At 48.7% G+C, this 21,817-nt stretch overlaps 9 protein-coding genes across 9 annotated transcripts; 4 read left to right on the forward strand and 5 right to left on the reverse strand.

Moving 5' to 3' along the window:
- The first annotated feature begins 1,556 nt into the window (after nt 1–1,556).
- On the forward strand, nt 1,557–2,574 carry EV420DRAFT_782264 (uncharacterized protein). The gene is made up of 3 exons (XM_060483450.1): nt 1,557–1,674; nt 1,721–1,949; nt 2,013–2,574. Exons 2-3 carry the CDS (start codon nt 1,832–1,834, stop codon nt 2,276–2,278), a joined length of 384 nt encoding a protein of 127 aa, XP_060326974.1. The 5' UTR covers nt 1,557–1,674; nt 1,721–1,831; the 3' UTR covers nt 2,279–2,574.
- Nucleotides 2,575–3,414: 840 nt separating this feature from the next.
- Nucleotides 3,415–4,673, forward strand: EV420DRAFT_1647018 (NAD-binding protein; the record flags this gene model as incomplete). The annotated part of the gene is made up of 10 exons (XM_060477991.1): nt 3,415–3,672; nt 3,724–3,769; nt 3,825–3,965; nt 4,024–4,089; nt 4,144–4,191; nt 4,245–4,265; nt 4,319–4,374; nt 4,425–4,521; nt 4,581–4,588; nt 4,641–4,673. 10 exons carry the CDS (start codon nt 3,415–3,417, stop codon nt 4,671–4,673), a joined length of 774 nt encoding a protein of 257 aa, XP_060326975.1.
- A 226-nt stretch (nt 4,674–4,899) lies between these two features.
- On the forward strand, nt 4,900–7,823 carry EV420DRAFT_1647019 (Cullin-4B; the record flags this gene model as incomplete). Its single annotated transcript, XM_060477992.1, has 10 exons — nt 4,900–5,107; nt 5,156–5,448; nt 5,501–5,574; nt 5,625–5,732; nt 5,779–6,170; nt 6,223–6,798; nt 6,848–7,023; nt 7,073–7,292; nt 7,344–7,516; nt 7,569–7,823. 10 exons carry the CDS (start codon nt 4,900–4,902, stop codon nt 7,821–7,823), a joined length of 2,475 nt encoding a protein of 824 aa, XP_060326976.1.
- A 1,361-nt stretch (nt 7,824–9,184) lies between these two features.
- Nucleotides 9,185–11,179, reverse strand: EV420DRAFT_782483 (heterotrimeric G protein alpha subunit 4). Its single transcript, XM_060483451.1, has 10 exons — nt 10,741–11,179; nt 10,661–10,690; nt 10,564–10,611; nt 10,212–10,507; nt 9,890–10,157; nt 9,765–9,836; nt 9,642–9,713; nt 9,470–9,582; nt 9,369–9,424; nt 9,185–9,315 (listed from the first exon to the last, which is right to left on the reverse strand). The coding sequence occupies exons 1-10, from the start codon at nt 10,825–10,827 to the stop codon at nt 9,311–9,313; spliced, it is 1,047 nt and encodes a 348-aa protein (XP_060326977.1). The 5' UTR covers nt 10,828–11,179; the 3' UTR covers nt 9,185–9,310.
- A 2,328-nt stretch (nt 11,180–13,507) lies between these two features.
- EV420DRAFT_1647021 (uncharacterized protein) lies at nt 13,508–15,300 on the reverse strand (the record flags this gene model as incomplete). Its single annotated transcript, XM_060477993.1, has 5 exons — nt 13,508–13,652; nt 13,706–14,808; nt 14,868–14,946; nt 14,994–15,080; nt 15,137–15,300. The coding sequence occupies 5 exons, from the start codon at nt 15,298–15,300 to the stop codon at nt 13,508–13,510; spliced, it is 1,578 nt and encodes a 525-aa protein (XP_060326978.1).
- A 1,074-nt stretch (nt 15,301–16,374) lies between these two features.
- On the reverse strand, nt 16,375–17,273 carry EV420DRAFT_1647022 (uncharacterized protein; the record flags this gene model as incomplete). The annotated part of the gene is made up of 5 exons (XM_060477994.1): nt 16,375–16,473; nt 16,535–16,709; nt 16,768–16,830; nt 16,879–17,045; nt 17,106–17,273. 5 exons carry the CDS (start codon nt 17,271–17,273, stop codon nt 16,375–16,377), a joined length of 672 nt encoding a protein of 223 aa, XP_060326979.1.
- A 561-nt stretch (nt 17,274–17,834) lies between these two features.
- EV420DRAFT_1565332 (WD40 repeat-like protein) lies at nt 17,835–19,238 on the reverse strand. Its single transcript, XM_060474021.1, has 5 exons — nt 19,172–19,238; nt 18,751–19,119; nt 18,495–18,583; nt 18,110–18,442; nt 17,835–18,054 (listed from the first exon to the last, which is right to left on the reverse strand). Exons 1-5 carry the CDS (start codon nt 19,218–19,220, stop codon nt 17,881–17,883), a joined length of 1,014 nt encoding a protein of 337 aa, XP_060326980.1. The 5' UTR covers nt 19,221–19,238; the 3' UTR covers nt 17,835–17,880.
- Nucleotides 19,239–19,857: 619 nt separating this feature from the next.
- On the forward strand, nt 19,858–20,424 carry EV420DRAFT_1565350 (uncharacterized protein). Its single transcript, XM_060474022.1, has 2 exons — nt 19,858–20,171; nt 20,224–20,424. Exons 1-2 carry the CDS (start codon nt 19,950–19,952, stop codon nt 20,299–20,301), a joined length of 300 nt encoding a protein of 99 aa, XP_060326981.1. The 5' UTR covers nt 19,858–19,949; the 3' UTR covers nt 20,302–20,424.
- Nucleotides 20,425–20,608: 184 nt separating this feature from the next.
- EV420DRAFT_1750718 (uncharacterized protein) lies at nt 20,609–21,775 on the reverse strand (the record flags this gene model as incomplete). Its single annotated transcript, XM_060480336.1, has 4 exons — nt 21,413–21,775; nt 20,927–21,356; nt 20,695–20,800; nt 20,609–20,659 (listed from the first exon to the last, which is right to left on the reverse strand). The coding sequence occupies exons 2-4, from the start codon at nt 21,280–21,282 to the stop codon at nt 20,609–20,611; spliced, it is 513 nt and encodes a 170-aa protein (XP_060326982.1). The 5' UTR covers nt 21,283–21,356; nt 21,413–21,775.
- Nucleotides 21,776–21,817: the final 42 nt, after the last annotated feature.

The following is a 21,817-nucleotide window of genomic DNA, read 5'->3' on the forward strand; positions in this document are numbered from 1 at the left end:
TCTTGTCCTGAGCCTGTGACATCAGATCTCCTGCGCATTACTTGAAGTTTATACTAAGTGTGCACAAAACGGCAAGGAAACTTCAGAGTTAACCAAATCGCTAGTCCTGGACGTAGCGGATATGGCCCAGACTATTTTGCTTCTGTGGCCGGCAATAGCACTCTTGGCCTAGGCAACCCTGCTCTGTTGTCGCTTCGTCCCTTATGCAGGCCAAACCGCCGGAAGTTCATGTGCGAAGTAGAAGCTTGACAGGCAAATTATGAATGGGCGCCGTGTCTTGTTCTTGTGTATGACTTCCTTCACGCCTTTCATCCTATACTCAATATGTCTTATTCAGACAGACAACCGTGTTTCTCTAGGATGATGCTGATTGTTTTTGGCCACCAGTACTCACCTTCGGTGATCTGGTGTCGGCAATGTATTAATGCCGTTGAAGCAGTCCCGACACTTACCGAGCGGACCAATGAAAACGCGTGGACTAGGGACCTAGTTCAAGATAGGTATTAAGGTCTTCGGGCATATTCACCCGCTCTCAGACTGCAATATTCTTGTTCACATAAAACCATCTCTCTGATCCTCTCCTGTCAGGGAAGTGATGAGTGTCAGGAGCAATAGTGAAAATTTCAAGCTCTGATGCGAAAGGACGGCTATGACAAGGGCAACTAGAACTCCTGAAACGCGCGCCCATTCTCGCTTGCGCAAAGGTCGCATACGAAGGACGCAGCAGGATGAAGCTTTGTTTGTCTAGTGCCAAGATCCGGCGCTTTCGTGGCCATGATCTTGTCTGAAAAGAGATCATCCATCATATGCATCTAGCTTCGAATACATAGATCCCTTGAGATTGCTCGGATACGCACCTAGTGCAAACGCAACTCAGCTCTTCCGAATTGCCCTGCGGTCATTATCAAGTAATTTTGACAGCGTTCCGGATTGTCGTCATGCTTCTGGCTGGAAAAGAAGCAAGGGGTTATGATATTTTTCTATATGAGTCTCTGATCCCTTTGACACGGAAAACTGGGTAGCACTCATATCATATGCGGCGCGCGTTTAACACGCGGGCACTTCCCACGAACGCCGCCCGATCTATGTCGATCATGGAAATCTTAGGGTATCGCCGTGTTCAGGAGCATCCAGAACTACGCGACACTTACAGATGTACGTGAAAATTTGTTTAGTGATTGCGATGGTACTTGGGGTGAGGCGTCCATTGGCTAATATGTGTCCGAATGCAGTATTCAAGATCTATACTTGCTGTTACATCATAGGACCGTGCTGTTCGCCGGCGGTTATCAGCATCATATGGCAGCCACACTTTCTTCCATCGTAACGGAACCTAGAGCTCATACGTCCGGTTAAACCCACTCATCGGCCGAAGGACCATCGGAGGAAGTCATTGGTGGATACAGAAGCACCAAGCTAAGGAGAAGAGAAGGGGAAAAGGGCCACAGACTCAAAGGAAGTCTATGAACAGCCGCTGGGTCGAATCAGTATCAACGGGGTTCATAGGCGACTTGACAGTCGTCTGACTTGGCATTATGAATTGAGGGAAGAATCGAGACCAAGCCTCGTCGGGGGGACTTTTAGCATGAGGCCGGGCCGTAGAAGCCGAACTCGTCTCGAGTCAATTTAGACTGTCTAGGCGCATTTCCGTGATATAAGAGTGGATACATCAGGGCAAGTACAATCTTTCCACCCACCCACTACCCTGACACTGTGGCAGTGAACCCGGGAATTGCTTACCTCGCGTTACCTTGGGCAAGCCGTTCACATTCATTTGCGCGGGTACTTCTACTGCTCCATGCAAGCGTTTCTGAAGTTCAACTCATAATTAATGGCCACCAATACGACATCAAGCGCACGCATACCTTTCCCCTCACTGCCGCCACCCGGCAAATTTGCCTTTGCACGTCTTTGCAGTGACCGTGAGGTCTACCTAGTACAATTAACAGGTGCGTAGTCCTCGGATGTTTAGAGTTGCTTCGCGTCTCACGGTCGTTTTTTTTTCGCAGAAGAATCCTGTCGCTTCCTTTGTGGCGACCTTTCATGTCCCCAAAATGCCCCAAATACCTGCTGCATGAATGATACCCAAAACATGTCAATAACGTTACGCCTATTCCGTCACGAATTCATTTCTATTTTCCGTCTTGCGGGGAGCAAGACTTTGCGGCTGTCCGACATCCGTATTTTGGAGGTCATAGACGACACGGCGAAAAGATACGAGGAGGAACAAGGGGTGGTGTTCCTGGCTAGAGGGTTGGTCAGCGGAATGCGGCGCTAATCATGACGAGTCGTTGTCTGACGGGGTTTACGTCGAGGAACGGCGTTGAGTGACAGGACCAGGTTGTGAAGGAATGCTGACACATTGGACTGCTGGATCGTCTGTGGAGCTGTCGGCGAACCTTGTAGGCGTTATCTCCAAGATTACTTATGATAATTCATTATAATTAAGTTTGTGTCGTTTTTGATACTGACGCGTATGCATATGCTGGATACTTTCGTCATTTCTCGTTCATCCGACAGGGTATAACTATATATTTTTTGAATCAACTTGAATCACTCGTATGTACTATGTATCTTAGTACATTACTTGGTTAGTATTTGGTTTCATAGTGCAACAAGAAGCAATTTGGGTGCTGACAGATATGAGTGTTTGCATCTGCAACTATTTCAGGTGGTTCAAGTTGGGTTTGTGTTGTGCTTCCCTTGATTCAATAGCCCATCCGTTGTGCTGTGGCCACTCGGCGCGTCGCGTCCTCTACGAAAGCCGCGATGCCAAACAAAACGCAACAAAACGCGTCTTTCCATCATGACATGACGCACGTGCCACTACCAGTTTGAAGAATTTCAATAGAACGCTTGGAAGTTACGTTATGTTTATATCGTGGAAGCATGCCCAGAGTTTTCATCGGTTGTCATCATTTCTTGTCCTTCGTGCTGTGACCCGTCAGGTGCGTATTCCAAACATACTTTATTCCCAAGCATTGACGTGATTTTCTCAGTGTCAATCTGGATTCTCGATTCTCCTCGACAACTAGTATGTGACTGATAAAGCGCTCTGGAACTCGTCTATTGACCATTCTCTTAGCTCTATGCCTATATATTTATTAAGGTAATTTCTTATCTTTGAGGCGATGCTCATGACCTAGTCAAAATTTGGTGAGTGATTTTCATAGATTTTGAATACGTTTGACGTCACAACGGCGCCATTGAAGCAAGGGATATATTCGTGGATTTGTCCCCTTGATGTTCGTACATTCTCGAGCTCGCCATGGCGTATCATTGCATCCTTCACACTTGTGACTTCTCATATGAGCTTGTGACCACTTCATGGCCCGGTCCTCTGGCATGCCTGATAACGGTACTGATATTTAACCGCAAGTTGTTCCTGCACTCCCTCTCCAATAATAACCCAGGATGGCATCTCTGGGAGTCGCTCTAGTTACAGGCTGCAGCCAAGGGATTGGCAGAGCAATCGCTATACGGCTCGCGAAAGACGGTTTCACACTCTCGCTTAATGATCTACCTTCAAAGGAGGCAGAGCTTCAAGCTCTAGCATCGGAGATAACATCTGAAGGTCGCAAACCTCATGTGGTCACTGGAGATGTCTCTGTGGAATCTGATGTGCAAAGAATGATTACATCGACCGTAGAGGTACTTCGTTCCCTCGATGTAGTGAGTAGCATTCTGGCGCTATCCTATTCTGCCGTGCTGAGACTTTTCAAGATGGTCGCAAATGCAGGGATTTGCATCACAAAGGGCATCCTAGCTAGTACGCCCCCGGGCTTCAGTTTCATCTGACCCAGCTGCGAGCTCACACCCAACAGCCTCCTCCGAGGAGTGGGACCGGATTGCGGCAGTCAATGGTCGCGGAACATTTCTCTGCTACAAGTACGCTGCGAAGCAAATGATTGACCAAGGCCGTGGCGGACGAATCATCGGAGCCGCGTCTTTAGCTTCGAAACAAGGTACCTATGACATTGGGCTCAATTCAGTGGACTTGATGACTGACTTCAGCTATTTCAGGATTTGCCAGCCTTTCGGCGTATAGTGCATCCAAATGGACTATACGCGGGCTTACACAAAGCGCTGGTGAGACCACCTCTGCTTATAACGTCCTTATGTGTGCTCAGTTGTGCTTACTAGCGCACGAGTTTGGAAGATATGGTATCACGGTCAACGCTTATGCCCCAGGTATGCGTTGATTGTCTGCTTATGTGGAGAATTCTCAATAAGCGGTGATGCAGGGATAATTGACACCGATATGGGTACGAGAAGTGGTCTTCTTTCCCTTGTGTTGGTTCTGAGGATTGGCCACAAGTCGCCGGCATCGGTAGTGCTCTCGACCCCAATAATCCGAATGGATTCGCTGACGAAGTACGTTTTCATAAGGATCAATGAATTAGAAGATAACTGGTGTTTGACAGTACGAACGGAAGAGCGCAGTGAAAAGGAACGGAACACCAGAAGACATCGCTAGCATAGTTTCGTATGTTGCCTCTAAAGAGACCGGCTATATCACAGGTATGAACAGTTCTTTACCCAGTCTAGACAAGTGGTTTCTGACTTTTATTCTTGGAAAGGTCAATCGGTACGTCACGGGGTAGATAACACTCTGGATGCCCATTTGACTGGTTCATTAGATGTCCGTGAATGGAGGTCTTTTCTGTGACTAGGAAAATGTGAATTCTTGACAGTCATAACGATTCGCTAGTTTTCCGTGACTACCGCTACATCACCGATATCACAATACAAAGGCTAGTTACCTTTGAGAGTGCTGTAAAGTTTACATTTGTCTCGCAATGATTTATATCCCGAAAACCTTTTTGGCTTGATATACCGTGTGAACTTTATAGCGGCATCCGGTCCGACTTCCCCCCTTGACATTTGTCAACGACGACGATGACGAGCATTCTGTCCTTGTTGACGCTGCCGACATCTACGTCTGGCTTCACCGACATCAATAACAATATTTTGGATGATGGGTCGGCTTCTCCTCTTCGCAAGATCCCTCGCTTGGACTCAGACTCTGACATATCCTCTGCCGCCAGGTCCAAATCCGCAGGAAGGAATGGCGGCATAGTGAACATCAGTATCATTGGTGACTACGGTAAAGTTCTCGTTCTCTGTTTTATTCAGTAATCTGAGAAGAATGCAGTAAAGAAAGCAAACTTGGAACAATATCACCAGTCCATCGCGAAACGAACGCCAAGGTTTCTGTTCACTCGCGACTCGCTTACTTCCGTGCCCTCAACCTACGAGCAGATATACAACAGCTGCCGTTATGTCGTCTCAGTTGCCAAGGACGGTGCTAACTTGTACACCACTCTCAAGATGGAGATACGGCAATGTGTGGATAAACTGGCACGGGAGTTAACCTCGGCCAAGGAAGAAGGGGTTGAGTGGTTACCGAAATTTGTGGAGATATGCGAGTGGTATGAGACTCAGGTGGTGCGTACGATAAGCCATCATATCTGCAACGTGAATGTTGATGATTCTACAGGCAACATTGCAGTCCTTGTTTTCATATCTCGACCAGGCATATGTCGCTAAACAGAAAGGACTGCAAGACATTGGGTATGTATCGCTCGCTATGTATGCATTTTCTGCGCCTCACTAGCTCTCAGTTCTCATGCATATTCCTCTTTCAACTCTCACATCTTCGGCAACATCGAAATCGCGGAGCGGCTTAGATCTGGAATCGCGTCATGGGCCCAACACGAGCGAAAGACTAAGTGCGTTTTCACCACGGTCAAAATCGTTGACTCACAGGTTACATAGCTCTCAACATACATTGCGAGCATGCATTCCGAAACTCATGAATCACATTACAACGTTCGGACAGTATTCGGTTATAGAACAGTTCTACATCGATATGACACGCGAACAATACAGCCAGGAAGTCCAGGATCTCATCGGGACATTTGGAGGACATTCGGACATCGAGAAATTCTACATCAACATAACTGGCGGACAATACAGCAAACAGGTCCAGGATCTCATTGACAGAGGCATCAAATCGACAGACTATTTTGAGCATGTTCGCAAGAGAATACAGGAGGAGATCGCCCCGCTCTATGGACGTCCTACCCTCCCCAAAGCTGGAACGCGGTTCGTATCGCCACTGAACAAGGCTCTGTTGGATGGCAATGTGGACTGGCTTGCACTAGGAAGTAAGAGGCAAAATGCGCCAATTTTCTCGCCCCAACTGATGTATTCTCCTAGCGCTGGGACCCTATATGGAAGCCAGAGACTTTAAGTCGTTGGAAGACCTCTACAAATTATATGTGAGAGTAGGCGGAGAGAAAGTCCCTTTGCGCCGTCTTTCGCGGATATATGCAAACTTCTATAACCGATATCGTGACGACAAGGCTCGGGATGATGAGATGGTCCAGCGTCTCCTAGAGCTTCGCGAGCTCGCCAACACAGCCATATCTACGTCCTTCTGTGACGATGATTATGCTGAAGCTGCGTCGACGAGTGCGCCGCCCCCGACCAAGGCTAACCAGGAGTTCGTGTATGCGCTCAGTGATGCATTCACGCATGGATTCAAAGCGCGAAGAAACAAGCCTGCAGAGATGATCGCCACGTATCTTGACAAGTTGATGAGGCGCGGACAAGGTGCAACCAGCGAAGAATCTCACACGGAGACATTGGATGCGGCTCTGGCGCTCTATAGGTTTACAGACGATAAAGACGTCTTCAGGACGTTCTACCATCGACAGCTGGCTAAAAGGTTGTTGTTGGGTCGCAGTGCATCGGACGATGTGGAGAAGCGGATGCTGAAGAAGCTGCAGGACCGTGAGTGATGTGTCTTCGTGATTTAATCTGCTTGACCCGTTGTACATAGATTACGACCCTGAATTTGGTCAAGCGGAGAAGATGTTCAAGGATCTTGCCCTTTCTAGGGACTTGGTTGAAGAGTTCCACAGGAAGCACGGCCAGAATGAACTCTACGTCAATGTTCTCGAACGAGGAGGGTGGCCGTTTTCGTTGCAACGCGCGAAGATCGACCTGCCAGCAGAAGTAAGCATTTCTTCGACATCAGGACGTACATTGAACTTCTTTTCAATAGATGCAGGAGCAGCTGAACATGTTTACCAAGTTCTATGACCAGAAGCACCAGGGTCGTAAATTGGTCTGGGACCATGCTCTCGGCACCGTGATATTGAAGACTCGCTTCGATTCCGGTTCGAAGGACCTCTCCCTGAGCTTGTATCAAACCATTATTATGTTACTCTTCGCGGACGTTGATGAGGTCTCGTTTACTGATATCAAGGCGCAGACGCGTATGGGTATGCATCACTGTCCTAACTTGTGTCTATTGACTAAATCGCGTAAATCAGATGACGCGGAGCTACGGCTTACCCTGCAGAGCTTGGCGTGCGGGAAGAAGAAAATGCTGTTGAAGATTCCCCCAGGCAAAGACGTCAAAGACGGAGACAAGTTTCGGTTCAATGTCGCCTTTGCGGACCCTCGGCAGAAAATCCATATCAACTCGATCCAGGCTAAGGTTTCGGTGCGTTTCAGTCCCGTTCAAGCGATCATACTTCTTATGCTGTGTGACATAGGAACAAGAGTCGCAGTACACCCAATCTGCTATTGAGAGCGATAGGAAGAGTACCTTGGACGCGGCGATTGTGCGCATCATGAAAGGGCGCAAGGAGATGGCGTATGAGAAGCTCAAGGTCGCTGTGATCGAGGCTGTGAAAGGCCACTTCATGCCTCCCGTTGATCTTATCAAGAAGAGGGTGGATTGGTGTGTGGAGAACGAGTACCTGGAGAGGGACGACAAGAATAAGAGCTCGTTCCGATATGTTGCCTGAGCGTAGTCCGGCTTGGCTAGTATGGTACGTCCTGTCCGATGTAGCATTACGCGAAATCCTCATCAGCGTTTCAGACCATTGGAAATCCCCCTATTTTCTTTCTCAACGTTGTTACTTTTTGTCTCTTGTTAGGATATAACGTCAGTTTGACTCATTGCCGTCAACTCGCTGCGCGTACCGAAGTACCGAATCTACTCAATTCAATCGTCAGCCTAGGTGTTGAACGTTGAACGTCGGGTGAATACAACCTTTACAGGTCAGATCCCTTCAAAGGAACATTCCTTTGGTTCCGCTTTGAACTTGATTGTCGTGATCGATCTCTACGGCGATCATACGACATCCGAACATGCTCGAGGTCAAAGTCTTTCGTAAGTTCGAAGACAACTCGTGCCTTTTGTGGCGTAATACTCCGGAGATCGTACAAACAAAACTGAAATCTTACTGGATATCGACATTACGATACATCAGGTCGAGGGTTGATGATGTTCCGAATTCAGCCCGATGCGTACATGACCTTCGAGCATTATACCAATCATTCTATTATTGTTAAGTGGTGCAAGCAAATGTTCTTCCTGACCTAGACGAGGACTGGTTCAAAATAGTCCGTAGAGACGCAATCTAATAAGCGACGTCCCCGACGTCTATTTTTCCATGGCCGGCGAAAAATCTTTGACAGAAAACGTGCCGATACTCGTGTTCTTTTTATTACTTGGACTGACTGCAATGTATCAACCTGATACACAGAAGCCTCGACATACACGCGGAACTCGGAGGAAGAGGGGAAGAGCGAAGGACGGAGCCCACAGACTCAATTTGTCAGTGAGTGGATCATCTCGAAAGCAATAACAATAAGTACTACGATGAGGTACAGAATCTGAATCCAGACCAAAGCAACGAAAGAAAAGGATATAATCTATGTGAAAAAACCCCCTTCAAAACCGCCTCCTTAGAAGATATGATAATAATACAAGCCCGAAATTGATACAAACTATGACGACAACTGCGAGATAATAACCAAGGAACGCCCGTCAACGTCACAACCGAGAGGGCACATTGTGCTCAGGAACATAGGCTCCCTAGAGTGGCGGCAATCGCTCGACTTAGAGCATGATGGCGCGGATCTGTTCGAGCGGCGGTTAACAGGTAGTCATCTAGACACACGACATCGACGTACATTACTTGACACGATAGAACTATTGATCGCGCAGCGAACATTCGAGTTATTGATATTTTAGATATAGAGCAGAGAGGGACAATTCCGGTATTGGATATTGCATAGTGATGTGAATAGATAAAGGGGAAGCAAAACAAATAAAGGTTAGATCAGTGCCGCCGTCTCAAGATTGGTTCGCAGGACAATGCTAGAGGGGAAAAGGGGGGAAAGGGAGCGCAAAGAAAAGATTGAGCGCACGTTCGGGAATCGGGGAGAAAGGGAAGCACGGGATACGGGACCGAAAGGGGATGGATGAAAACAAAAGGAAAGGGACTCACTCTAAATGAAATGGGTGAGCACTAATCGGTTGCAACTGATTGAGGGAAACGTACCTTCTACGGCAGCCATAACGACACGAAGCATTGCAGTATCCGTGGCAGTCGTCATACTGCGAACACGTTAATACCGATGAGAGACAGCCTGAACGACGTACTGTATGTATATCTCGCGCTCTTTTAGTCGGCCAGCTCTTGTGGCGAGTTTTGTAAACCGACGCTTGAAGTAGTCGCGGCCTGCACGGACATCGCCCGTTTCACCATCATAATCCTGCGATGGTGAAATCATAAGATACCGACATCATGAATCACAGATGTACATCGACATACCGGGAAGAAATTTTTTATATCAGAATGTGGTATCTTCCTCTCGAACAAGTCGTTCTTGTTCAAGAATAGAATCTACGCATTGTCAACACTACGCTCGGGCCGTAGGAGAGAGACGCCACTCACGATCGACGTCTGCTTGAACCACTGCGAGTGACATATTGAGTCCCATATGGTCATCGCGTCTTGCATTTGATTCTATCATCCCCAAAAGATCAACACAATAGAACAATGATAGGAAGCTGATGTACCGCATCCTTGTCTTCCACCAGACATTGGTCGTATCCGCTCAGGCTGACCAAAAACAGTATACTCGTCACGTCCTGGAAGCAATGAATCCATTTTCGTCGCTCCGATTTCTGGCCTCCAACATCGACCATAAGCATCTCGTGTTCTCGGAGCGTAAATGTCGTCTCCGTAATGCCAATGGTCCGGGCTCGGCATTGAATGATGTCCTGTTCCGTAGGTTGATATTGCGGGTCAAATAACCGATCCAATGATCCAAAGAAGTAAAGAAGACTTGAAATGGGGGCCTTGAGCGAACAGTAAGAGATAGTGGGCAATAAGACATACTTTTCTGGTAAAGCTGCCTCGTTGCCTCTCTGCCACGCCTTCTGTACTTCGGGATCATTCCATAGTGATTTCAGGGGTTCATAATATTCCATCGGGAAGGGTTCCCCATCCCTGAGATCACGGGCGTTCTCGATAACCTCGAGGTACTTCTGGTTGTCTTCTGACACCTTCAAGTCCATGTCTTCCATAGCGTCTAGAACGTACTTGAGCCCACGAGTGAGATTATCGAATGTGAGCTGTCGATACGACTCGATTTCCTGAGGCGAGAACAGTACTCGGTGGATAAACCGCATTTGCTGTTTGAAGCACCGTCATGACAATGCCCGCCGCAGACACATACAGCGGACCTCACCTTGAGCACTGTCGACTTGCCAGAATCACCAGATCCAAGGAGCAGCACCTACATAGTCATGAAGACGGATATTTAGGAGAATAAGAATAGGGTGCACCTTGACCTGCGATGCCATCTTGGCCTTCGCCTGCCCGTCTGTCAGCATTGTCCATTAGCCCCGAACAAAGCGTTACTTACCTCCTTCAGCTCCTTCTCTGCTTGCCTATGCAATGCCTTATCCGCCTCCGTCACCTCCACTCCTCCAGAAGATATACAAGCACCCATTGGTATTGCTGATGAGATATATGAGAAACGGCAAGAGGAGAGTAGCCTTGTGAATCCAGCCCTTCTGAGCCCTTCTTTCTCAACTCGGTACCAAATCCACAAAAATAGAGCGGCAAGCGATCCGAGCTCGGCTAATCAGAAGGTGATGCAGAGGAACGCTGGTCGTTGTCGTCGTTGTCGTCGTCCTCAACGCACACGGCACCAAAAGGCACCAATGGACGAGGTGGTGGTTAGGGGAAAGGAAGTCGCGTTTCGGAGTTCGAAAATAAGTAATCTCGAGGTGATGGCGGGGCGGCTTTATGTAATCGGCATTTTCACATATCCAGGGAGGTACTTTTCAGGCCAACAACGGTTCAACGTTCAACTCTCTCTTACGACCTCCGTAATTTATCGCCAGAATGTAGACTGACATATATGGTACAATTCAAAATTCAGGGTAGGTAATTATTAAGTGGGTCAATAGAAAATCTGGCAGTAGTATGCCGGCGGATACGTTTATTACAACTTTATTATCCCACGAACCACAAGCTTGCTAGGGTCATGGTAACGGATGAATGGTCCTAGCAGGAAAATTGACCAAAACACCTTTCTCCCGAAGACGAGTCCGAGACAGACAGACATAGTGCATTCTGTCAGTTAATACGGCCCTCAAGGGTAGGCAAAAACGTAGTTGTATCGAGCAATGCCCAGTCAGGAGAACTCCAAGGTCAAATGGCAGTTGAGATAGTAACGAAGAGATCTTGTCTGGACCTGTCTCTCTATCTCCTCATGTTGGTCCGTGGTTGAAATCCCCCCGCGCTGCAAAACGGGTCGGCTCGAACCACCGAGAACGCCAGTGCCAGCGCAACCTCATACAGTTGTATATATCACCGATGGTAAACCCGCGAAGTCTACTACATCAAGATGATAATCTCTGGATGGTTCCTAGCCACAGAAGCTTCATTCTCGTTATCAAAGGGGCAGCCCAATCGCAGAGGTGATCGCACCAGATCACCTAGGGAACCGCAAAACAGGAGCGCAGCACGGAAATGAAGATCGCCTCCTTATCTGACTAGCTTTCGCAGTCAATACAAACCAAGCAGACCCACGACGAGCGGCGAAAGTGGAGAATGATCCCGGCCACACCTGCGCCGCGTTTGCTATTGAACGTTGCACAAAAAATACCGAAACGCGACACGGTGGTCGGAACGATGATGATTATACTTTGTAGGTCCACACCAGGCCATTCGATCTCCTGGCACATGCTACAAGTAGTAACCCTCACATGCACCGTCTAGGAATAATAAAGGCCGTGCCTACTCACGAACATCGGTCTTCAGCAAATCGCGGGACCTAACGGTGATCAATCCGGGTACCAGCACTACACATGTCATCCATTAGTGACGGATTCATATCGGACAAAAGGACACGAACAAGCTGCCATTCGCGAAATACGAACCACCGCACGCAAGCAACTGGCCCTCGAGTCAAACACCAGCCACCCTGTGCACACTCCTTTATTAACTGTAGAACGTTAGCACCAGGGCAAGAGAACCCACATAAATATCTTCGCGCCCTGATCTGAGGGCCCATCAAGGGCGCGGCGGTGGCCACCACTGATTGCTTCCCAAAAGCCAAGGAAAACCTGCGCAGCCCAAGAAAGGAAGCAAAACACCCTCATCGGCTGAATAAAACGAAACATTGCAACCCACAAGGAATGGTTCACCCCAAAACACGCACCGAACTACCATATATCGGGTACGCTTCCTGCATTCCCCGAAGCCTGGAGAGAACCGAGCCTATATGGATACCATGGCAAGACGACGACAACATGGTGGGTGGGTACCACTTCGTCGTTGTCGCTGTTCCACCCATTGCGAGGCACAATGATTAGACGGAGAATTACTTCCTGTATACCATGCATGCATGCATAGTTTCGGGGCCGAAAGGTTTTAGTACTTGCAGTGCCCTGGGCGTGGCCTGAAAAGTTTTCCAAGTTGTCAAGTCGCGAAATGTACCACTGACTTGGGGACCTACCTTTTTATGAAAAGTTCTTGGCGCGTAACAAGATATAGTCTGCTCTTCCCGGGAAAAGCAACATGGCGAAGGCGGACAAGTTCAAAAGACCGTTTGCATATGGTAGTGGCGCCTCTAAAATGTTAACGTGGTCTCCGAGTCCTTGAAGTAGTGCTCGACTCTACGTGAGCATTCCAAGCGCGCTCAGGGAATTGAATGATCGTAGCTTTCCTTGCTGAAGCAGACTTACTTATCATGTACTAACCTAATGCTTCTCCCTTCCTTCGAGTACTAGTACGGCATCATAGTATCAGCGGCGGCCTGTGGCGTCGACGGACAATGTCCACAACCGAGGGAAACCAAGCACATAGGACGGAGCTAAAGCGGGCATGTTCAACACCACGAGAACAAAGAAGACGCACAGAACCTACCTCATTCATATACTTACCCTGTGCCATGCCGTGTTACTCGGATAGTAAGGAGACAAGCAATCACTTCGTCGAAAAAAGATCATCAATCAAGCATACATCAAAGTTGTGTAAATAAGAGTGAGTATATCATGCGTATAATGCCATCGTAAAAAAAAAAACTTGCAAATGGAAGGAGCCCACTATTACAGTCCATGAAGATCAGAAAAGGGCGAGTGGTGACTGGTGAGGAAGTATTAATCTAGTCGGTATAATAATTATGAAGAAAGCTTAGCGTCAGCAGAGCCGACTATATGATACTGCGAAGGTTCCTGGAGCTCCTCCTGAAGCGCCTTCCAACCTTCTGCCGTTAAAACAGGTACTCCAGAGTCGATATCCTTGTCAAAGTACCGAGGTACATACCTAAACGCAAGCTTTGAATAAATGCAAATAAAACAAAGACGAAAAACACGCACTCGATACCCTTCTTCTTCCTCTCAGCAGCCTCTTCTCTCTGCCTCTGCTCTATAGCCACCTTCTCCTTCGTCGCATCCGAATACTCCTTATTCTGTAGCTTACTCGTGACGTTGTTCCACAGTCGTCTACTCTCGTGCGGTAACTGCCTCTCTAGCGGCCTCACTTGTTTCGGAATAACCTCTAGTTCCCCGAGATCGATCAGCGTTGAATACTCTCCCTCCGACACCGTTGCCAAATCTGCCTTGGACGTCGCGTTCGACCGAGGGAGGGACATATGGACTGGGGAGGGAGAAGAACTCGCAGAAGAGGTCGTGGTCGGGTACGAACCGGACCCCACCCGCCGCCAGCGGATATGCCCTCTCCAAGACCCGTCGAACACAGCTACGACGAGCGACTGGGGGACGTCCTTGACCGTCTTCCAGCCGTCCACCTTGTCGCCCTCGTTGACGAGATGTATGATCCCCTCTAACCGGAACCGCGCTTTACCCAGCCATGACTCCTCCTTATATTCGATAATCGCCCGAAACTTGGGCCCGTGTTTGCCCCCCGTACAAGTGATAATCGTCGTATCTGCCACCGTGACATAAAAGCTCCCCCTCAGCAGTCCATTCACACTCGCAACAGGATGCGTGACCTGGTACCGCTCGCCCTCCCCGTGTCCCCCAGTAATCTTCACGAACATCCCCTTGTTATAGCTCCCAGGAACAACTCTGACCGTCATCGCCGCGGAGACCTTGGCGGATATCTGGTCGACGCCCAGGAGTTCAAGGGAGCGGTCGGGACAGGATGCATAATACGCGGACACAGGCGGGTGGTGTGAGACTTGTTCTGTAACGTAGGCTATTCGGAGTTTGTCTTGGCCGCCAAGGCTGAGACTAGACATGTGGGCGTTCAGTGATGTTGATGGGCTCTTGCTCGTGCTGCTCTTGGAGCTTCTGCCGCTCTTGATGCTAGAGGTCTCGAGTAAGCTTGTCGTTGGGGGTTCTGTCAGGACGATGGGCGGCCGGTCCGGGTGTCCTGAGCTCACTACCGGGAAGACGTCCCAGTGGGCCCGGAAGTGTTCTCCTAGTACAGAGTTGTACGGCTTGAATACCCTACCAGACTAATATGACAGACCGTCAGGAAATAGGTCAACGCCAGAAGAGCCTTTTGAAAACGCACGACGTATTTGAGATCCTTCGTAAATGTGAAACGCAAGACGGCCAGCATTCGTTCAAAGGGATCGTTAGAGTCGTTAATACTACTCTTCGTCAGCGTCTGTGGTGTCAAAGAATCCATGAAACTCACGCAGCGAAGAAATCTGGTCTGTCGAGGTACTGCGACCACTCGAGGTTGGGAATAGGCTCTAGGAGTGATGCGGGTAATGAAAGGCGCCTATCAGACCAGTATTAGTTTCCTACAGGTGTCCACAAAGGCTGTAGGAAACGCACATGGTAGCAATATCCTTCACTCCAAAGCACTTCTTGACGAGCTGAACAATCATCTTGAGCTTGCCCCCTTCACCAGCGTCGCCTGTATCCGGCACTGAGACAGCGGGTTCCTCTTCTTCATCGGGTAGGGGTGTAGCTGGATCCTTCTTGGATATCGAGGACATGATGGCGAACGAGGAGGAAAGAAGAAAGGAAGAAGGAAGGAAGGAGAGGGCACGAACGTGGTAAAGGGGAGAGATCAAATTAGGAAATCGACTTTCCTTTCTTCCCTTTGTACGGTGTCCACCCTATTTTTCTGTCTTGCGGCGTCTTGATATGATTCTCCAGCAAGTACAGCCTTCGTCGTATTGCTCTAAGAAAGCACTGCTGAGGCCTAGTATGAAGAGGCATGAAGTCATACTAACCCCTCCGGTGGCAGTGAGCTGCGGAAGCGCCTCGCAATTACTTGGCGGAGAATCCTTCGCTTTTCAGCATGGCAAACATTCCAATATACGTATATTCATGATGGGTACTACGCAACGTTAACATACCTTTACGAACAAGTTCGGAACAACGAAGCCTTGTGTCTTAGAAACGTACTATAAAGAGAGACACTCTTCCGATACACGCCTCGGGATTTTCGATGTTAGATTGAGTGCTCTATCTATTATAACAAAAATTTTGTATTACAAGGTTGAAGGAGATCCCAAGGTATTATTTACATAACTTTATCACTCAGGTTTGAGCAACGTTCGGGCGCCAGCCTATGACATCATCTTTCTCTTCTACTGGAAGTTCCAATCTCCATCCCATGACTGAGTACTAAGTACTAACTCTCATCACTGATTGGTATTGTGATTCCCCTTTACTCTTGTGCGACCGAGTGTACCCCTTCTTGTGTGGGTGTAATCATTCTGCTGCTGTCTTCATAGTAATGACACAGCAGGAGCAGAACTTCTGCCCTGCCTTTAAGGAAAGAACTTGTTATCACTTCTTTATACTTCTGCGACTTCTGATGCAAACAAAAGGCCCTCCTCCTTCCTAAGGCTATACCACGGATAAAAATATAGGCTCCCGCATAGCTTCAGGTCAGATCGCAGTACCTGGGACCTGCAGGGATTCATACACCGCTTCTCTAATGCCGACCGAACGCACGGTCCTCCACAGTCTCGTCAATAACTATGTGTATACAACGAAAGCATTACGAATAGATATTAAATACCATAAATTCACTCCAGAACAAAAGAAAGAAAAAGAGTCTACGACGTCTGGATTTTTTCGAGTATCACCAACGAAGCTACAATCCAGCTCTGGATCCTAATCCCGCGCTCGGCGATATAGATCGGGTAGGCTTCCTCCTGAACAACAGAGTGAACATGAGCGGCATGCCACAAGGACGAAGTATATGCATAAACTCACATTCATATTCCCATCCCTCCTCGAAAGCCTCGAAGTCGTAGCCACCGGATGCTTCGAGTCCTTCACATACAGCGTCTTATACGTCGTCTCCGGAAACGCAGGGTCGTTCCCAACAGATATAACCTTCCACTTGTACTCCAACCCGTCTGGACCTACAAATATCCGGCTGGTGGACCTACAACACCGAGCCATTCAGCACGGCACTTCTCCTGGGATAGCGGGCCTCCACGTACATGCGATTACTCTTCTTCAAAAGATCCTTCACGGCCCCACTTTTATTACCTATTGTCATCATACTGGCGGAATGAGTACGCCGGATAGAGGGATGGATAGACGAAACTCACCTGTTCTTATCAAGCGACCTCCCAGACCCAGACCACATAACTCTCGCAATCTCAGAACCTCCCTCACCGTACCCACCCGTAAGGACCGTCAACAAATTCCCCTCCTCCGTCGTCGAATACGCGACGGACCTATCACTCGAGCTCTCGTCCTTATTTATAAACTGGATCTGTTTTTTTTTACAACATCAGCCACGGCGCATTTTCCCCTTCGGTGACTCGTTGCTCACCGTGCGCCCGGTGCCTCCATTACCAATCAGTAGTGTCTGTTTCCTCCAAAGCCGCTTCACGTAGTGATCTGGGATGATCGTAGACGAAGTCGAGGAAAGGTCGTACTCGGACCCGTCTCCGTACTCTCGAGAGCGGATGAGCATCGTGTTGTCTGGCGTGAAAGGCATATGATGAGGGGAACAAGGAGAAGTAAATGGGATCGCGAGCGATAGGAGATCTGGGTGCAATTGCAAAATGGATTACAGTCCGGACCGGCAAGCCTAGGCCGAGAGGTCGCGTGAAGCTGCTGCTTAGTTTTTCCAGAGGGTGAGGAGTTCCTTGGAGATTTCCAAGGGGATTTCCCGGTGGAAGATTTACAATACCTCCACTTTTCTCCAACCTGGGAGGTGATACTGGCTCCGATCAGGAATATAGACTGGTCTATATTGGAGGATAATGTTCGCGTAACTTCAACAGCATGAAAGCTTGGTTGACGCAAAAAGTCTCGACCATTACAGTAAATGAAAAACCGCTGGAACTTTATGCCAAGGACGGGCGCGTAGGTCGCCTTGCCCGTCGTCGCCCGATGCCTGCCTCTTGGACGATGAAATAGCGGAAAGAAGCTTCGTCGCTCGCAGCCGGCCGGTTGCCATGCGAGTCGAGATTCTGGTCCAGGGTTGGTCAAGGTTTGTCCGTAAGAAATAATAAAGTCCATCGCATCAACGATCGTTGGCTTGCGAGAGTAACCTGCAGGTAAACAGATACGCGTGCCATTAAAAGATATTTACATACTGTCTACCTGGGAGTAACTCTCCACACCTTACAAACTCCGTCATCACCCGCAGTAGCTAGCATATCCTCGAAACCAGCTCTGGGGCACCAGACGACGGAATTCACATCGTAAACGTCGTGTGCACATTCCAGCTTTGCAATCATCCTATGTTGCAGGAGCCCATCGTCCGACTTTTCCTGTAAGACAAATTATTTGAGCCTCGAACTCGTCCAGCCTGGGAATTTGACTCACAATAAGCTCCCAAACGCGTATGATCCCGTCGCCACCGGCACTAGCAAGCCATCCCGCTCCCGCTCCCTTTCCTTTTCCCCACGACACGGAATATACCGGCCTTTCATGACCTTCCAGGACCAACACCTGTTTGAACTCAAACTGTCCCGTTCGCTTCCACACCCTCACCGTCTTGTCGTCCGACCCCGAGGCGAGGTATTGGCCATTCGGAGACCATGCCAATGCCCATACTGTGGACTTGTGGCCAGTCAGGGTTGCGCAGCAGAACCAGTCATCTTCTGGGTCGTCCACGTAGAGCTTGATCGTGTCATCGTACGATCCAGAGGCGAGAATCTGCACGAGTGAGTGGTCAACCGACATGGGTTGGGTTAGGGATTTGAACGACCTCTTCGGTGGGGTGCCATGCTACGCATTTGACGTCTTGGGAATGCTCCATGATGACACCTAGACATTCAAAGTCGGCATCGGGTTGGACTAGAAGGTAAATGTGAGCACAGGCGATGGCTGGATAAGCACCAAAGGAAGGCTAGAATGTGCCGCAATTCCTAAATGTATCACGGGGATCTTCAAGAATCTTGGTAGGGCCATAGTAGAAGCATTTATGGCGAATGGAAGGAAGAAAGAATTGCCCTGCGACGCACCTTCCCAGACCCAAACAGATTTATCCCGACTACAGCTCGCCAACAGCGTCCCTGTAGAGGAATACCCAACACTTTTACATTCTGTCTCGTGCCCCTCCAAAAGACTCACGCATTCCCACTCTTCTCCTTCTTCCCGTTCCCATATCCCGACATTCGAGTCAAACGAGGCTGTCGCGAGTGTCTTGCCAGATGGGGCCCAAGCAATGGCTCGTACGGTCTTAGTGTGCCCCGTAGGTATTGATGTGAGGAACGTGATATTGTCAGCAGATGGTGTGTACCCATACAACCGAACGGTTTTATCACTCGAACATGATGCTAGGATGGGTTTGGTAGGGTTCCAAGCAACATGCCAGGCGTGATCTTCGTGACCTGTAGCCATCAAATTAGCAATAAATCCAAGATTCGCATGACGGTGGAAGACCTGGAAGTTGGGCTATCAAGGAAATATTGTAGGGGAAATCTTCATCCATCGTGGAAGTTGCAGCGAAAGAATTTGTTTCGGCTTTTCGGACCGCACGAGATCACATGATGATACTTCGGTTGTCGGCCCGTACTGCCGTCTGCAGTTTAAACTTGCTCTATTGCGACGACCACCTCCCTCTAGAGTCTTGACGACCCTACGTAGCAGGAAAATATAAAGTAAACTATTTTACCTTATAAATATTTAGTCCTGTCGCTGAAGGATGGCCTACAGGACTTGGCGCGCTCACTGCTTACTTGACTCTGCAAATCCTTGTCAATGATCCATGCCCGGTCGTCTCTTCCCGGTCCTCGCCTGTACTCCGAGTTGAAGACCTCTCAAGCTCGCAAGAACAACTAACAGAGTCAACTTCTGAAGTACTCGATATCTTGGATTTGCTGCTTTCAACTGTTCGCATGCTCGGAGGACGTCGAAGGATGATACCCTATTGATCCCCACTGATTCTCTCGCTGGCGTCTGCCTGTTACGATAAGTCATATACATATACAATGTATGTGTGAACGAAGCGATGTAATTTATTTGCTAACGTAATTGCAGGTAGGCAAGAGCTTTCGTTCGTCCACCGTTATTGCACGTGCGAAGTTTTATGAAGAATGAACGTGCTTTATTGCTGATATCTCATGTAGTTGAAGACATACAACGGCAGAGGTCAATAAAGCTTCGGAGTAGCCATCTCTCATCACGGCAGAACGCTCGAACGAAGAGGTGGAGGAAGAATATGACTCGGAAACACCGTACGGCGACGAATTATCCTCGGATAGTGACACTAGCTATGACCGACGAGGAAGACATGTTCAGCCTAATGAGCAGTGTTCTTGATCAACGGTCCACTTGGGGAATCCCTGAGCCTTTTATTGGAATTATCCCGCCAAAAACGGGGTTCGTTGGCCGAGTAGTGCTGAGTTGGCTTGATGAAGAGCGCGCGGACCCTGACATTCTAGCGTGTCGGCTTCTTCTGACATATTTGACAGTCAATAACTGAATTTGAGTAGCAGGTGGTTCGATTTGCGTGTGGAGATGAGACGCGTACACTCCTCGTCAGGAGTGTACGATCTTACGGACCCAGTTAGTGTCTCAAATTTGGGCAATCATCATTAGCTTTCGCGCACATGTCCAGGGAATCATGGCCCAATGCAAAACCCCGACGTTCAAACAACCTTCTTAGAGATCGGACAACATCGACGTTGACACTTGTGAGTCTGAGGAAGAAACACGAGTGAATAACTGCTCAATCATTTGTTTAATTGACAAGTGTCTGTATCTATGACGCGTTTGGATCATCGCGCGCAAATCCTGCCCATGTCCGACGAGTATAAAAGGGTGTCTCCTTTATTCCATCCCTTCGCCCCATCTCTTCCTTTTCCCAACATCTCTATATCATCCGACGGATCTATCCACATTCGCCTCCAGCCACTTGGACTCATCAGCCTGCGGGAACGTCAATCACGTCGAGGAATACAAACTCTGCTGGGCGGATCGTAGCCTCCCCAGGTGGCTCTTGCTCCCCCTCGATCATCATCCCCCTCTCGATTATAGACTACCTCAAAAGCAGCTCTTCCGGTCATCGTTCTTGTACGAACAAGCGATGTGACTGATCTCCGTCATGTCTGGATGCAATGGGCAATGGTATCGGGGTCCTGCTCCAAAATTAAAAACACCTGGAGAAGGTCAAGATATCAAGATATCAACACGCACCGAGGACTCTCTGCGATCTCTAATATCTGATTGCCGATTATGAATTGCATCCCGTCATGGCCCGGCTCGTCTATGCGACGAACAGAGATGAAGACTGTGTCTTCGAGAGCTCGAGCATGGAATACATCTTCTTCGGGTCTTTTGAAGACGCTGGAATAGGAAGGACCACGCTCTCTCCGGAGAGATTCTGGGATTCTTTTGATGTACCGCGACATCCCACCTCTGGAATCTGACTCGACGAAGCGTGTCAAGTATGGAGATTGGGGTACCTCGTATCTTACTGTGGGAGCTGCGAGTGCGGGAGAAGCAAAGATCAAGGCCAAGGCCAGGGAGCAAACGTAGGGTGGGGCTTTCATGATGCAGGTTTGACTGAGAAGGACAAGAGGTAAGTAGATGATATATAAGCAATCGACGGACCAGCCGTCAATTACTACGCCGGTAAATGACGTTAAGCTGCATGTACAAAGACAAAGATGTAACACGGACCAAGGCCAGCACACTGATACGGAACAGCTGGGTGGCAGATGGATGACCGCAGCTGATTTAATAGCTCGGTTATTTGGCTGACGCGTCGCCAAGACACTGAAGGTGATGTTATGTAGAGATCGGCGAACGAGATGGAGTTCCTACGTAAAGGAATAGCGTCGGTGTGAAAGGAGGGGCACTACTGAAGAAAGTTAGTACTTTATATGTATCCAAAACATAGGTTGTTATGCAAGGAGATGAAGGCATCTTGCATCAGACCGCCAAGACTTATTACCAAGCCACGGGAGTGGTGCTATTAACATACCTTTGAATATATTTAAGATATCAATCAAATGGGCCTGCGGGAGAGGACGTCGACTCCAGGCAGGCAAGTCAGTCACAACCACGTGAGCGCGAGAAGAGCGA

The sequence above is a fragment of the Desarmillaria tabescens genome (assembly GCF_030435595.1).
Source record: "Desarmillaria tabescens strain CCBAS 213 chromosome Unknown EV420scaffold_38, whole genome shotgun sequence".
NCBI lineage: Eukaryota > Fungi > Basidiomycota > Agaricomycetes > Agaricales > Physalacriaceae > Desarmillaria > Desarmillaria tabescens.